The sequence below is a fragment of the Choloepus didactylus genome, chromosome 2, assembly GCF_015220235.1.
Source record: "Choloepus didactylus isolate mChoDid1 chromosome 2, mChoDid1.pri, whole genome shotgun sequence".
NCBI classification, from domain to species: domain Eukaryota; kingdom Metazoa; phylum Chordata; class Mammalia; order Pilosa; family Megalonychidae; genus Choloepus; species Choloepus didactylus.
In genome coordinates, this window is record NC_051308.1 from 7555898 (window position 1) to 7573051 (window position 17154).

Consider the following 17154-nt stretch of genomic DNA (forward strand, 5'->3'; position numbering starts at 1 on the left):
AAGTAGATGAGCTACCAGGAAGGAAAGTAATCACTTACCCTTTTAGGTAACTGGTAGTATTGGCTAAGTTTTCAGGTTTATTTTCTACTTGTAATTAGTTATAGAAGGGAGAAAGCTATTTTTAACAAATACGTCAGTATAAGTCATAGATTGAAGGGAATTTGAGTGGGCATTTAGTCTCTAGCAAAGTTGCATTTTAACCATCATAAATAGACATGAAATTACACAATTTTACAGAACTTTGGGGTGGAAAATAACATTTCCCTGAGTAGATTGTTTCGGATTTATAAAATTTACCGTTAGATATTTCCTTCTTATAGATAATGTCTGCTGTATCACCAGCACGGCCCCTCCCAGATGGCACCTTTCTCCCTCTTCATACAGACACCGAGAATAGATGATCACTTCCCTGTGTCTGGGAATGCTTCATATCCCCAAATGCAGTCATTTGCTTATTCCTTGGTGACCACTTCTTCGGGTTAAACCACTAAGGAATAGAGAGTTGATTTCTTTGATCTTTTTCTCCAGCTCCTAGTTCCCAAAAAGACTGACAGTGAGCCCGAAGGGGGAAATCACCCCTTGTCACCCTGGGCTGGATCCTCCTCAAATGACCCTCATGTCCTTTTCATTCAGGTGCTTTCATGCTGAGATATGTTTAGCTGTCATTTCCGATGGCCCTTCGTTGATTTTGGCATTGAGCCAGTGATTCCATGTCTCTTATTTGCATAGAGTGTGTTTCCCATCTAAGTTTATGGCTGGGCGAAAGTACAGCTCTAGTGAATCTCATTCAGGCTCAACTCAATTCAAACATAGACCTGTTGCTGCTGTGTATTGACCCTTTTCTGTCATGTGCCAGAACGCATGGGGAGGAATACCCCCTTCAGCTCTCCACAGTCCAAAAACATAGCTTTGGATTATTTGTATGCTTATAGAGTTCAGAACAGACTGGTTACAAACAAGAATCAGAATTGTCATGCTACAGAGGACTCCCCCTCATTTCCAAATTGAGGAAACTAAGGTTCAAGGCGTTTGAGGGTCCTTCCTGCAGACACGTGATTAGTTAGAGGAGAAGCTAGGGGGAAAGCATTTCTGCTAAACCTCTAACACATGCTTTTTCCACTTAGCCACATGGCCAAGGTGGTGTCGGCAACCACTATTAATTACTCCAGGATTACTGAATATTAAGGTTATGAACTATTTTGGATTTTAAAAAAACTGGCCTGTGAAAGCAGCTTTTTAGTTTTGCTTGTGTTCCCACATCTGATAATATATAAATGTGAGCAAGATTATCTTTTTTGGCAAGTATGCCACTTCCTCTGGCCATGCCTTTGTTTTCCTTTCACAATTTAAGATGAAGATCAGTTCAGATCCTTAAAACATGTAATAAGTACACAGAATCAACATTTGTGATAATATAGGCACCAAACAATTGCAGACTCACACGCACACAACTCCGTGTGGCAGCAGGGCTACACCTCAGAGTCTTACCATAATGGGTAGAAATTTTTGTTTGTGCTTTTTAAAAAAGAGTGATGTAAAAAGAGCTTCCCTGTGGGGGTGGAATTGCTTAGTGAGTACGAGCTTCTGTTTGGGATGATGAAAATGTTCTGGAAATAGATGGTGGTGAAGGTTACACAACATTGTCGATGTACTTAATGTCACAGAATTTTACACTTAAAAAGGGTAAAAATGATTTTTATATTCCCTGTATTTTATCCCAATAAATAAAAAAAGAAATGCCTTTTCTTTATAGGGTTTTAAACCAACCTGATGAATTAGAGCCTGAAGGCAGATTAGTCAGTGAAAAAACCTGCACAACTGAGAAAGAATATCACTAATTTTTATAAAAAATAGAATATTTGCTGAAGAGTATGTGCATGGTGCAGGTATATTCTACTAACTTTAGCTGTGGTAAGGCATGTACTGGCTAAATTTTCAGTCAGATCAGTCAGTATAGATAAAGTTATGTTGAAGTAACAAAAACCCTTCAACCCTCTATGGCTGAGCACAACAGAAGTTTATTTCTCACTTGTGCTGCTTTTCCATCACCGATCAGCTGGGGGCTCTGGTTGGCATTGTTCTCTGCCTGAGACCCCAGGTTGATGGAGGGGTTACCTTCTGGAACATTGTGAGCCTCTGTGGCAGAGGGAAAAAGAGAATTTTGTGTTGGCTTTTGAAGCTTATTGTTCAAAGCAAATCATGTGGCCGTGCCTAACTTCTAGCCAGGAGGGGTGGGAAAGTGATCTTGCACAGGTACCAGAAATATTTGGTGGACAGCACTGGTTGTTACCATAGAATTTATCGCAGGGTAGATTTGGGACCCAGAGATTCTGAATTTCTGGCCCTTGGGGCTTTTTGAGGGCAATATTGTCACAGGGAATTTCTACAGAGCAGAAATAAATATAATAATATATGACATGGCACCTTAGTTTCATGCCCAGAAGATAGTGATCAGGAATTATAGTTGAACCTATTTAGAACTAACTTTAGAATAGATAACTAAAATTTAATTTTTCTTTTTAAAAGGCCTTTCTTAATTAGCCTAAAAATTAGTCCCTGGCTATTAAGCATTCTAGATAGAGAGCTTCAGAAATTTATTAGATCCTGGGGAAGTTCATGTCTTTGTATAAGAATCAGTTGTAAATGGTAAAATCCAACCTTTTGCCATTTCTTGCTTTGCTAAAGTCGAACATTTCAAAGTTGTCACCACAATTTGAAATCTCTCTCTTCTGAGATACAGTGTGGTGTGTGTTGGTAGGTCTCGTTGAGGTTCAGCACTGTTCTGGTTTGCTAATGCTGCCGGAATGCAAAATACCAGAAATGGATTCGCTTTTATAAGGGGGGTTTGTTTGGTTACATAAAGTGAGTAACTTTATGAGTCCATAAAAGTGTCCAAACAAGGGCATAAACATGAGTATACCTTCACTGGAGAAAAGCCATTAGCTTCTGGAAAACCCCTGTTAGCTGGGAAGGCACGTGGCTGGCACTGCTTGCTCCCAGGTTGCGTTTCAAAATGGTGTTCTTCAAGATGTCTCTAGGCTTAGCTTTTTGGGGCAAACTCTGGGCTAGTATCTCCAAGGTGTCAGCAAAAGTCTGCTTTCAATGGCCACCTCCAAAATGTCTCTCTAAGCTGTAGCACTGAGTCCCTTCTGTCTGGGCTCTTATAGTGCTCCGGTAAACTAATCAAGACCCACACTGAATGGGCGGGGCCACACCTCCATGGAAATAATCTACTCAAAGTTATTACCCATAGTAGGGTATGTTACATCTCCATGGAAACAACCTAATCCAAATATCCCATAAGATTGGATTAAAAGATCATAGCTTTTTCTTGGGGGACATAATATATCCAAACTGGCCCAAGCACTTACCTGGCTTTCTCTGGCATGTCTTTGCCTGTACAGAAGCATCCTTTATGGCTCCTGCTGGGGATCAGAGGTGATTGCAGTAGTTTTGGATTGTGACTCAGAGGGTCATATCAATAGCTGAAATAATGTTATTACTAGCTAAATGCGAAGTATTCCTTCACCTCCTAGGACTTTCTGAAAAGCCACGTTGTGACAATTAAAAAAACCCTTAAAACTATTTTGAAAGTTTTCCATCTAAGTGGCTCACAGTCTCTAGTTTATTTATTCTATTCTTGCATAAGTATCAGTGTATAAATAAATATCACTATGGGGCATAGTGTAAACACAAGTGGGAAATAATATTTTCATCAGTAATAGCTATGTTTGGGGCCCCTGGGTATTTGGAAGCAATATTCTGTTGCATGATGGCTTTCCTACAAAAGATAGCAAGCATTTGCTATTTGATTTCCAGATGAAATTTCCAAAAAAAAGAAAACCCCTCTGTACAGTGAAATAGTCAAAATAAGACCTTTAGTCAATGGTCCTTGACCCAGTTTTCCCTTCATTTTCATTTTACTAGAGAAGGAAATGTAATTTGAAAATCCACTAGCCTCTGAGCAGACTTGGACAATGTAAAACTTTGAGTATTCTTGGCATCTCTCAGCAGGGTTACCTTAATCTGAGTTCTACATATGAAATGTCAGTGTCTTTTGAGTCCTGAGTTAAGATCACTTTCTGCTGAAAAAATTTAGTTTCTGCTATTTATCAATGTATGGCCCGCTTGAAAGTTACTTTTCTTGAATGACTAGACATCTAATCTAGACGTTAGAAGAGACCTTTATGTTTTCAGCTCTGTGCACAGCCATCTCAGTGTTCAGTGCCCATTAGTCCTAAAGTGGGCAGCAGTTAATATAAAAGTATTATTTTATTTAGTGCTACCTGTGTCTGACTTTGTGTTGGAATAAGCATCTAAATAATCATGTCTTTGATATAGCCAGTGCCTAGAATAAAATAAGTATTCATGTAAAAGGATGTGAATGAATGAATGAGTATATTCTTTTCATGAAAGGAATTCCCATATTAAGTAAAGAATATTATGAACAAAAGCTACAGTTGCCTTTATGGATAAAGCATCCTAGGCGCAAGGTTTTTACCATCTGAAGTGGGAAATTAAGATATTAGAGATTCCCAAATCTAGATCTGGGCAATTGGCGAAAAACTGCAGACCATATTTACCATAGGAGAGGAAAAGAAGTTTGTGGGGTGTCGCATAACAAAACTAAATCCCTGTTTTACCTCATTCCTGTGGAACTGTGACATTCCAGTTTCACTTTAAAGTAACCCAGGAGGAAATTAGACTGCTAGAACACAAACTCTTTCCTGGAAGACACTTATTCACAGTTAGCAAAGAAATATAATTTGAGAACTTTTCCCTAGTATGTCTTAAATATACTAGTTAATCTCCTGATTCTTAGCACAGGTTAGATTTAGGATTTTCAGTGGTGTTTTATTAGCTCTTTAAGTTGACTCCACTGGATAAGTTGGGTCAGGGCAAAACTATTTCTAGAATTCTTTCCGGTTTGGAGACTTGATTTGAGAAGTATTTTTGTTAAAAGAAGCTTGCTTGCCCACGGTAAACACAAAGAAAGTATCAGAGAATATGATCATAGAGATGAAAAGTAGAGTATGGGTTACGAGAAGTGGGGGAAGGGGCAATGGGGAGTTAAGAAATGAGTGTAGTGTTTCTGTTTGGGTTGAAGGGAAACTTCTAGTAATGAATGGTGGGAAGGTGATAGCATTGCAACATTCTAAATGTGATTAATCCCACTAATGGAATGCTGGGGGGGTGGGGGTGGAATGGGAAGATTTAGGCTGTATATATGTTTCCACAATTGAAAAAAAAAGGCAGTCTAAATAGATGACAATTAAATGCCAAGGATGATCCTGGATGGGATCTGAGGATGGAGGAGAGGAGGCTCAAAGGGACACAGATGGGACATAAGAAAAAACAAAAAAAGAAGGAAATATAGAATGTAAGCTTTGTATCAATGTTGAATTTCTTGAACATCTTAGCTGCGCTTAATGGGATTGCATAAAAGAATGTTCTTGTCCGTGGGAAAGATATATGTGAATTATATTGCTTGTTCAAAGATGTGTGCAGCTTGCTCTCATATGTTCAGAGGACAGAGCAATAGATGATGGATGATAGATAGGGAGGGAGGGAGGGAAAGAAAGAAATGGTGGTGTGACAGGATGTTAAAGGTGGTGGATCGGGGTATTGGGGGAGGGGGTCGGGGTATGCTGGAGTTCTATGTATGGGGTTTATACTGTTTTTGCAACTGTTCCTGTAAGTTTGAATTTATTTCAAAGTAAAATTTATTAAATTAAAAAAAAAAAAGCTCGCTTGGAAGCATCATCAATTAGCAACAACAGAAATGCACTGATGCCGTGTTGAGCAAGGAAAGAGGCTTTGGATACACCGTAACCACTGATGGATGTTCGTTTGCGTTGCTCACAGGAACCCAGGTCCAAGGAGGGCAGCGACTACTTTGACAGCCGCTCAGAGGGGCTGAACGTGGAGGGGCAGCTGCCCTGCCAGGGGTCTGCGTTCCTGTGGCCAGGGGGCTCAGCTCAGCTCCTGCCCCACAGAAGCGAATCCACCAACGCGATTGGCGGCGATCCCCTCCGACAGAACATTTACGAGAATTTCATGCGCGAGTTGGAAATGAGCAGGGCAAACACTGAGAATGTAGAGACGTCCACAGAAACTGCTGGGTCCAGCAGCGAGTCGCTCAGCTCCTTGGAGCAACTGGATCTCCTGTTTGAGAAAGAGCAGGGGGTGGTCCGCAAAGCTGGGTGGCTCTTCTACAAGCCCCTTGTCACTTTGCAGAAGGAAAGGAAGCTGGAGCTGGTGGCCCGGAGGAAATGGAAGCAGTACTGGGTAACGCTCAAAGGTAAGGAAGTGCATCCCTGACTCACTGAAGGCCATAGGCAGTCACGTCCTCAGGCTGCGCTCTGCCCTAGAAAATGCTAACAGAGTCCAGTGGTGATTTGAGTTAATACAATGGCATGTGCTTCGCTACTGAACTTTCTCAAACGTTTATGATATTGCTTATTTGATATTCACATAGGGAATCCATTCTCATGAATAATGAGTGATTTGAGTAGTTACTGCTTAATATTTTATAGATATTGTCATAGCATTCTTTGATACTTCTCCTGTATCTGGAAAAGCCACCAAACAATTAAGTAACCAAATGCAGTTTTGTTATTTGTGATGTAGATCCTAAATTTCACATTCTGCATGTGAACCCCAAAGAGGTATCCTTCCTAGCTTGTGTAACTAAGAATAAAGTCTAGATGATTTGATTTTTGTAATAATCTAACCTGTATTAACTCAGAATGTCTAATTGTTAGCATAACAAACAAATGTGGGATGTTGATTTTTTTTTAATGCAAAGGAAGGAGGAGTCCAAATAGCTTTAAAATAATTTGTGTTGTTAGGATGACAAAAGTTTCTCACAAGTATTGCTGTTTAAAAATTATAATTGCCTTCCTGATGGTGCATGTGTAGATTTGAAGAAATCTAAATATCCTGCGAGTATGCAGAGAGGATCTAAATCAATACAGTGTTAATTTATACAGATGTTAATGGGAAGAGCAGCCTCATGGCCTGGGGCATCTCACTTTGCACAAGCCTCCTGCAGAGGAGCGGAATATGGTATTGTCAAAAGTCAGACCTCATTATCAGCAACACCCTTCCTTATCACTGGAGGAAACCAGAATATGAATCACATCTGCAGAAGAGTGTGTGTGAAGCACCAGGCATCCTGGGCTTTGCTACTTTCTAGCTTTCTTTTGCCCCCTCAATAGAAATCCTGAGGCCCTCCCAGCCTTGTAGACCCGGCACCATTTCTTGACACCCAAAAGTCCTTCTGGCAGAGGTGCACTTGCTATGGCATTTAGTCCTCGAGCTGCACCTTTCTCTAGTAACTAGAGAGTCTATGAAACCCAAGGAACTGACATCCCACACATTGCTGTCATCTTTTTCATCTCCAGATCTGGATCCTTATGATACATGTGGCTAAGGAAGGCAGAGAACTTACCCAAGTTTTGATTCTGGGGAGGCAGATTCTTAGATTGAGTAATATATGTAAAATTTGGCAAGTTAGAGTGTTGGGTTCATTCTAGCAAGACAGAATTTTGAAGGATAAACAAGTTAACTCACTACTCACATACAACTAGGGAGATGTGGCCACAAAGTATTAATGGTAAAAAGGATTTGGAGGTTTAATTTACAAGCCATGCAGAATGTGTTTCCAGTATGATGTGGCTACAATAAAAGTAAATGTGATTTAAAAGAGCGATTGCGATCTTCAGCTACATCGTTCGGGATATCACGTCTACTACAAAGGAGTTGATGGTCCACCCTCGTCAGAGTTGCCCATTTCTCTCCTTGTGGGCACAGCATTGCAGGACCCTTGTCAGTAAACAAGAAACTGATTCTCAAAACCCTTCTCCCTGAAGTGTCCCTAACTAGAGAGGAGAGTGGACATGTCCCTTCAAGGGGTGAGTGCCTGCAAGTGGTTGGGAAGCACAGTCTGAAGCTGCCTCTTACTTGCATAACATTTAGAATGGATACCCCCACTCTATAATGTATCACATACCTATTTTTTTAAACGTACTAATCTTTGGTTAAAATTGATACTTTGGGTAGTTATACCCTGCCTGTCATATGGCTTTGAAAACCCCTGATTGTGCATCCTCACGGTGTTGGGGCCAGTGCTATCTGGTATGACTATATCCCAGCTTGAGATTGGGGTCAGAAAGGACACCAGAGGGATTGGGAGGCATGATGTATGGAGGACGGCAGAAGGAGTGAGGAATATTTTGCCTGCAGATTTTAAGAACTGGGATGAGAGTAAGGGACAGTCTTGTAGAAGAGGCATTGAACCTCTGGTTCTCCAGAGGGTGGACTGGAACTAAGAGATGGAAGCCAACCTGATTCTGAATTATTCCAAAAAAAAAATAAAATAAAAGACAAGCAAAAAAAATTGGAGCTATTGGCAAGTGGATTTCCCTGCTGCTGAAGGCACTTGTGCAGAGCCAGATAGCACCTTTTGGAGGCTTCGTGGGGGACGTTCAGCACTGTTCTAGTTTGCTAGTGCCTCTGGAATGCAAAACACCAGAGACGGATTGGCTTTTATAAAAGGGGGTTTATATGGTTACACAGTTACAGTCTTAAGGCCATCAAGTGTCCAAGGTAAGGCATCAACAGTCTGGTACCTTCACTGGAGGATGGCCAATGGCATCCGGAAAACCTTTGTTAGCTGGGAAGGTACATGGCTGGCGTCTGCTCCAAGTTCTGGTTTCAAAATGGCTTTCTCCCAGGACATTCCTCTCTAGCCTGCAGTTCCTGAAAAATGCCACTCTTAATTGCTCTCGGGGTATTTGTTCTCTCTTAGCTTCTCCGGAGCAAGAGTCTGCTTTCAGCGGCCGTCTTTAAACTGTCTCTCATCTGCAGCTACTCTCTCAGCTTCCATGCTTTCTTCCAAGTATCCCTCTTGGCTGTAGCAAAAACTCACTCCTTCTGTCTTAAATAGTGCTCCAGTAAACTAATCAAGGCCCAGACGAATGGGTGGGGCCACACCTCCATGGAAATTATCTAGTCAGAGTTATCACCTACAGTTGGGTGGGGTGTATCTCCACAGAAGCACTCAATCGAAGAATTACAATCTAATCAACACTGATACATCTGCCCATGCAAGATTACATCAAAGATAATGGCGTTTGGGGGGACATAATACATTCAAACCGGCACAAGCACCGATCACTTATGGGATGCGAGAGCTGACCTCCAGGTTCTAATATTCTACCCTAGAAGGTCTACCAGGAATTTCTGGCTGCTGAATTCAGGGGCAGGGACTGGCCTCAGTTGACTTTGACCATTAGCAAGACCTACAGCTCTCCTGTGCTCTGCTCTCTTGGTGCTTTCTTGTAAAACACTTTAAGATCCATGGATAAAGGGTGCTTTGTGAGTGTAAATGTTATCAAACCCACATTCCTTCATTTCCTTTGCAGCCAAGGCAAGGAATGCGATAAAGATGTTGTTTTCCCCAGCATAACCTTTTCCATGTGGCTTTCTACACCTCTTTCCTCTGGGAATTCAATTTGTTGAGTTCAGCTTTTCTGGCTTGGAATCAAAGTTTGGAGTTAACTATTTGGTTTAATTGTAGTTAAAAACATATATGTGTATATACGCATATCTATACAGTTAAGCAGAATTTTTAAGTTTTCCTTGAAGTCTCTATGTAAGTAAATTGGAAACACAGTTCTCTGGAGAGAACTGTTATCAAGAAGCCATCTGGTTACCTACATAGATTGAGTGATTAGGTATGTGAAGGGCACATCCATGTTTCTTAGGGATTGGAGGATGTGACAGATTACTTAACGAGGGTAATTCTGCTTTCTCTCTAGCTTCTTTGTTGTGGATTTTCACACAGTTCACAGGGGACTTCATGGACTGAATGGTTGGCAAGGTGGTTGAAGATCTCCCTCAGCATACATAGCAGACTGACCGACGTTAAGTTTCAGGAGAGGAGTTCCTGAAATAAGTTTAGGTTGCTTAGTGTGTCTGCCCTGAGATAAGCTGACAGCAGGGGATGGTGGACATGTGTGGAGACAGTTTGAGAAAAGATTGAGACTAGTTGCTCGCCTTCCTCTGGTGACGTTTCTACTCAAATCCTCTCTTCTATTTTTGCACTTCCATTGCTGCTCCACTCTGCTTTCTCTTTCTGCTCTCTCAGCAGGAACTTCCGCTGTCTACCCATCAGACCAGCGGGTCCTAGCAGGAACCCATTAGTCACAAAGCCCCAGAATTAGAGATGCAGTGTTTCTTTAAGTTACATTTTATGCCATCAATTCAAAAGTGATTTTCTGTCTTCTAACTTTGGTAGCAGCACATTTCTGCATATTGTTCTCCATCCTGGCTGGACTCTGAAAGGAAATTGTTGTTTTGGTCAAATGCTTCTGCAGTAGAGCTGTAGTTTGTTGTAGATGAGGTGTTAGGTTTGGCAACATCTTGGCTTATGCCCAAAGTTCGTGTTCATTTCCTCTAAATTTAAGGGTTTGAACTGTAACCAATGGGGGTGTAAAAGTCAGGAAAACTGGCAAGTCAATGTTAATGCATTAGGAAGAGTTTGGCTGTGGGCACAACTGGCTTTGCTTGATCACCTTGGCCTTATCCTTGGGGCCCCAGACCATGGCATTCTGTCATCACTGTAGCAGTGATGTCCGACAGGCTTTCCCTGTTGGGAAGATTGGGATTGTTGTTTCTAAGTGCATCAGTGGCAGGAACAGGGGACCAGATCAAACCTGCGAGAAGCAGCTCTGGCCATATACCTCTCACTATTTTCCCCTGTTAACATTTGGGCTCCTTCAGCCTCTTTTTTGGGATGAGCTTTGTTTGAGGGGAAGAGAGTTTGTTCAGTACTTCTTGAGATCATAAAATACCTTGAGGGAGAAAGTGCTATCTTGGTGATGCTGTTCTGATCGCTGAGCCTGGGGCAGGCATCTTTTACTCCTCTCTGTCTCTGCTGCCCTAGGTTCCATTATTTAACCTTGTTTGCTCATGTTATGATTTATTTTGTAGGTTTTTATTTGGAAATAATTTCAAACAGTTGTAAAAATATACAAAACCCTTACAGAGGACTCCAACATACCCCCACCCAGATACCCAGATACCCAGATCCACCAACTTTTAATGTTTTGCCACATTTGCTGTATCATTCTATCTACCCATCCATCTATCCATTCGTCTAGCTGTCTATCTATCTGCTTTCTAAACATTTGAGAGTAGGTTGTATACATCATTGTTTCAGTTTGCTAAAGCTGCTGGAATGCAATATACCAGAAATGGGTTGGCTTTTACAATGGGAAAAAATTTAATTTTTTCATTAAATTAAAATTTACAGTTCTTAGGCCATGAAAATGTTCAACTCAAGGCATCAACAGGATGATACCTGTTGGCATCTGGGACACCCTTGTCATGTGGGAAGGCACACGGTGACGTCTGCTGGGCCTTTTTTTCCAGGTTTCGTTCCTTTCAGCTTCTGGCTTTGGTGTCTCCCTCTCTCAGCTCCTCTGGGGCTTCTCTGAGCTTCTCTTAATTTCATGTCATAGCTTCTGTATGCTTTTATCCTCTTATAAAGGACTCCAGCAAGACGATCAAGACCCGTCTCAACTGAAACAACCTAATCAAAAAGTGTCACCTATAATAGGTCTGCACCCACAAGAATGGATTAAAAGAACACGGCCTTTCTGGGGTACATAACAGCACCAAACTAACACGGTCATGATTCTTGAACACTTCATACTTCTGTGTAAATTTCCTAAGAACAAGAATATTAAGGTTTATTTTAGAAATAAAACTGGCAATGGTGAAATAGTTTTTAAAACGCATAAACATTTAGTGGTCTCCATTCATTTCCAGTGCAGGTGGACGCAAGCGGATTTTTTTTTTTTTTTTTTTTTTTTTTTACTGTCACTCTAAAAAGTGTTTGCAAAGCCCCTGGATGGTGTTTATGTTTGCATCCCAGACCTCAGCACTTAATAAGTACTCAAAAATGTTTGTCAGATGAAGGCTTTAGGGGATTTATTAAACCAATATAAGAGACCATACTTGTGAGCATTTTAGAAGAACAATTGTGTCTAATAATTATAAGGCATTCCTGAATAATTATCAAAGCAGGCCCTTAATGACCTTCTACCTGTGATACTTTATTAGCTTATTAGGGGAAAACTATATATTTGAAAGTGTGCCTAATAGCATTTAGAGAGAAATATCTCAAAGTCTAGGCACCTTCAGTCATAATTTTCTCCCTTAGTTCAAATTAGTGAGATTATAAGAAATACTGCCTATCGCTGTGACATTAAAGAATGTATTAAGTTACTTTACTTGGTATTTGAAGATTAAGCTGGTTTCTTCCTATGAAAGTCCAAGTTCCCCAGATACAGTGGGTTTCTAGTTACCACAAATTCTTAGACGCTCCCTAGGTTAACAAATACAGGATTTTTCTTCTGTCTCCCGCCTCTAGATCTCTTGAATAATGTGGTGTTGTGGTTGAGAATGAGGGTTGTGGATTAAGTATGCCAGGATTCAAATCCCTGCTCTTACCTCGTTCCAGTCGTGGGTCCTGGGTGAGTCATTCACCCTCTATACCTCAGGTTTCCCATCTGTAAAATGGGATTAATAGCACACCTTATGGGGCTGCTCTGGGGATGAAATGAGCCAGTGCAAGGGACATACCTAGAAGCCTTCCAAGACTTCCTGGCTGCAGTGAATATATGGTATTTACAAACAAAACTCTCATTTTCCTTTGAGTTCATGCTAATACAGCCAGGCATACTTCAGATACTAGCTTTTCCTTCTGTACCATGCGTGATTTAATTTATTGCCACATTCAGTGTTTTTGGCTGCCACCTCTACCTTCTCCATCCTTTACCTGATCCTCAGAGCCTGTGACAGGGATGAGATTCTGCTTCTCTCTTTCGCAGGCTGCACCCTGCTGTTTTACGAGACATATGGGAAGAATTCCGCCGATCAGAGCCACGGGCCTCGCTATGCTCTGTTTGCAGAAGACAGCATCGTACAGGCTGTCCCAGAACACCCCAAGAAGGAGAACGTGTTCTGCCTCAGCAACTCCTTTGGGGACGTCTACCTTTTCCAGGTACTGAGGTGCTGTGCCAGCATAGGCTGGAAGAGAGGCTTGTGTTCCAAAAGTTTTCATATTCTTAGAACAAGAAGGAACAAAATTGAAAAGGCAGAACTTGGAAACGGAATAGAGTAAAAGCTTAGGTAGGCTTTGGATTTGGGTTTAAGCGAGAGATGTTGGACTGTGCAAACCGCTAGGCACCGTACAACCATCACAAATCCATTCATTCGTACAGCAGGCATTTCTTGGGTGTCGTGAGATGCTATTCAGGATACATGGAGAGAAAAATTATGATTGCCTTTCTGGAGTAGCTCGGTAATGAGTTCAATGTCTGAAATGACTGAGAATATGAACTGGAAAGGGTTAGATGGCTCCCAAGGATTCTGGTGGAAATTAAATAAGATGTTCAGGAAGACCCTCACTGACAAATGCTGTTAAGATTTGCTTTCCTGGTGGACGTAATTTTATGAAGTTAAGATTCAAGTTTTCTGCTGGTAAGATTTATTGGCAACTTTCCTAGGAAATGAGAAGTCATAGAAAATGGTGGTGCTGAGCCATAGCGTTGGAGTTGGGCCTAAGTTTGAATCTTGGCTCTGCTGTTGAATATGTGTGTCCTCTTGGAGCACTTACTGAACTCATCTGCTCTTTGGACTCTTCAATTAGTAGGATGGTAATAGTTTATAGGATTGCTTTATGGGTAAATAATATGTGCATATGTTAAGTGCTAAAGAATTGGATCATTAATCTTATTAATTATTAACTTGAGGGGGGTGGTGATAGTCAGGAAGTAAATGGGGCTTCTCAAATGCCTCCCAGTCCAAAGCCAGCACTGTGCGTAGGAATTTATTTTGGCTGTAGATTATTTGTGACCAAAAGGTTCATGGGAAACCTCATAGGTCCTAGGTTCAGGCTCTGCTAAAGTTGGTCCCTGATCCTTCAGGGGCCCTACAGAATAGTATGGTGTTCACGAGGCTGGCTTTGGGAATCCAGGGTTCTCTGAAGGGTTCGCAGCCACAGGATTTCCTGGGACCAGTGCAAGGTCCATTTTTTGGGCCTCTGCCCTCACTGCTGTCCCCAAATTCTTAGACGCTCCCTACTTCTTAGGCGCTCCCTTGACTTACAAGAGTCAGGGCCTGAGATCTGATTTTCCTTCTTGGATTTCTTTTAACAGAAAGGTTGCTTAAAACCTTCCATAATGCTTTAAAGCAAAGTAATGATGTTAATCTGAATTGTAGGGAAGGTAAAACATTAGATTAAATATTCTTGGACTTGTTGGGTGGCAGTGTGATATGAATATTTTATATTATGATTTAGGCACATTTTCCTTGTTTTTAGGAAGTTTTCCCATTAGGTCCTATTGTGCAACCCCAGAAGCCAATTTGGTGATTCATCCCGTGACTCAAATGTGTGTGATTATTTCTAGATATTAGGAGAATTTACACCGACTTCAGCCTGCTTAGAATCATTTATATTAGTTCATTCTGTTTTATTTAAACTTTTTTATCGTATACAAAAGAAAAAAATATTTCTTATGTGAAAATGATATATGGTCATTGTGTCAAATATATGATTTACTGAAGAACAGAGAAAGAAAAACCATTATCCATCTTCTCGTTATTCAAAAATAGGTATAATAACATTGTTCATTTTCTTCAGTATTCCTCCCATTGATTTTTTCATAGCTGAGGTCATTCTGTGGACGTAATTGTGTATCTTGGTTTTAACATTTGATGTTTTAGCCCAAATATTTTCTCAGTCTATTAACATTCTGAAGATAAACAGCCTTTTATGGAGCAACGTAATGTAAAAGTGAGTGGATGTACCCTGATTTTCTTTATTGCTCCGCTGTTGTTGGCTATTAGCTTGTTTCTAATTTTTTCCCCCCATTGTATCTGGGACTACATGAATGTCTTGCTCTGCTCTGATGTTCTCTCAGTCCCTTTGTAGCCCAGGAAGCCTGAGAAACTGTGTTGAGTGTGGTTGTGTGTTCTTTTGGAGTTAAACACAATTTTTCTGAAGTGAAGGTACTTCTTGGGTTTTGTACATCAGAGGCCAAGCTGCCACTTTGGAGAGCACGTTTGTGGCAAAACCGTTCCAGACAGGTTCTTTTCCCTCTCCTGTCTTTAGGCCACCAGCCAAACAGATCTGGAAAACTGGGTCACTGCCATACATTCTGCTTGTGCCTCTCTTTTTGCAAAGAAACATGGGAAAGAGGACACTGTTCGGCTACTGAAGAACCAGACCAAGAATCTCCTGCAGAAGATAGATATGGACAGCAAGATGAAAAAGATGGCTGAGTTACAGCTGACCGTGGTGAGCGACCCCAAGAACAGGAAAGCCATAGAAAATCAGGTACTCTTTACGGGATTATTTCCTCTCATTGTCATATCACCCTCAGCCATGGGGAGGCAAACTGGAATTGTGGTGATGCTTTTTAAAACTGGGGGCAAATAGTTTCCCTGGCCTTTCAATTCAAGTACTAGATGGCTGCGCCATTTTGTCATGAGTGACAATGATATGCTACACAGCCTTTGGTTGCCGTATATATGTATAAATATTTTGTGGCCAAATCTCTTTTCTTAATATTGAGTGATCCCTTCCTGCCTGATTCTTTCTTATATTGTCACTTTCTGAAAAAAATAAAATTCCCAGGATAAAACCATTAGAAGATTAGACAAGTATGATTCTATTACAAAGGATGACTTTGGAGAGAGTGGTTGAGTATAACATGGCTATTCCCACGTCTTTGGAGTCCCAAAACAAACAAAAAACCAAAAATACCCGATGTGTTTTCTGTTTATAACGGGCCAGCTACTATGGAAAATGGTTTTTCTGGTGTAGTTCCACATTCTGTCTTAGGTTGGGTTCCCTGGGAAACAGACTCAGAGATGGGGTTTGCATGTGAGGCGGTTTATTGGGAATGCTTTCAGGAATGCACTGAGGCAGGGGGCCGGGCTTTGAACTCACACGTCAGCCAGTCATGGGATGGGGACTCAACCAGGAGAGGTTGAAACCTCGGTCAAGGCATTTCCCTTCATCCAAGGCTGGTTTCTAGAGAGACATTCAGCCGTGAGCCAACAGCAGTCAACACTCCTGGCAGCTGAGGGAAAGAAAGCCTTGACCTTGGGCAGGGAGGGGTCCCAGGTCCATTACAGCCCCTCCTAATTCAGTTGTCAAATGATTTGGGGGCCTTGACGGATCCAGGGGGTGAAGATAGGTTGGTGTGTTGTTAAATTTTTCATGCTTTTCATTTGGTGAATTATTACAGTAAGGCCAAGTTCTTTAAAAAAAAAATTCCTTGGTGATAAAACAATTTTGATGCTCTCTTATTTATTTGAAAGGAGTTTTACCTGTAGTGTTTTACTTAAGTTGCAAATTAAATAACATATTTCCAATCTTTTATTTACAAATCTATATGTTTAACCTTGTTTAGAAATTTTTCATCTGCATGAGTATGAACAACTTAGAATGTGTATGAAGAAATTTCTGGCTCTGTAGAATAAACTGGGCAAAAACTTGCATTCAAATGATATAGCTGTGATACACTAAGAATCTGGAATATATTGATTGACGATGGTAAAGTAACCGAATTATCCAACTAAATTATTCCCACCTCTTGCTTGCCCCTCCTCAGTATTTTTAAATGATGGTGTAGTTGAGACAAATCTTCTAACTATATCTATATCTAGCTTTGTTTCTCCTTTTCTTATATCTCTGTATGTCTTTCTTCCTTCCCATTTCTTTTTCCCCTTGTTAATTTTTCTATTTTTGAATATTGATATACCTAACATGCCGTATAGCTTCAAGAGATAGAGAGTTATAAAACATGGACCCTGCTTCTAAGAAACTTATAATTTAGTTAGAGAGACGAGCCTTATGGACATTAAACTGAAGAACATTCTAGAATGGTATACATTTGGTGACAACTGGAGTAGCCATCAAATGCTGTGAGAGTTCAGAGGTTGAGCTTGTACAGCTTTCTTGAGGAAGTGGAGGAGACTTCCTCAGAGCCTTAAAAGAACTGGTAAGAGGCGTGTACGTGTGAAGGGCATTTCAGGCTGGGGGGAATGTGGGGACGTGGAAAGACAAGATGG

The 17154-nt window shown here is 41.0% G+C and overlaps 1 protein-coding gene across 7 annotated transcripts in view; it reads left to right on the plus strand.

Moving 5' to 3' along the window:
- TIAM2 (TIAM Rac1 associated GEF 2) overlaps window positions 1-17154 on the plus strand; it is a 337029-nt gene that overhangs the window by 199025 nt on the left and 120850 nt on the right. For 6 of the 7 annotated variants that reach the window (XM_037820045.1, XM_037820027.1, XM_037820054.1 and 3 more), the window contains 3 exons: window positions 5866-6301; window positions 12903-13075; window positions 15188-15412. In XM_037820045.1, coding sequence (XP_037675973.1) covers window positions 5866-6301; window positions 12903-13075; window positions 15188-15412 — 834 coding nt within the window. Of the gene's footprint in view, window positions 1-5865; window positions 6302-12902; window positions 13076-15187; window positions 15413-17154 lie in introns of those variants that run through there. The other variant, XM_037820078.1, reaches the window with a different exon arrangement.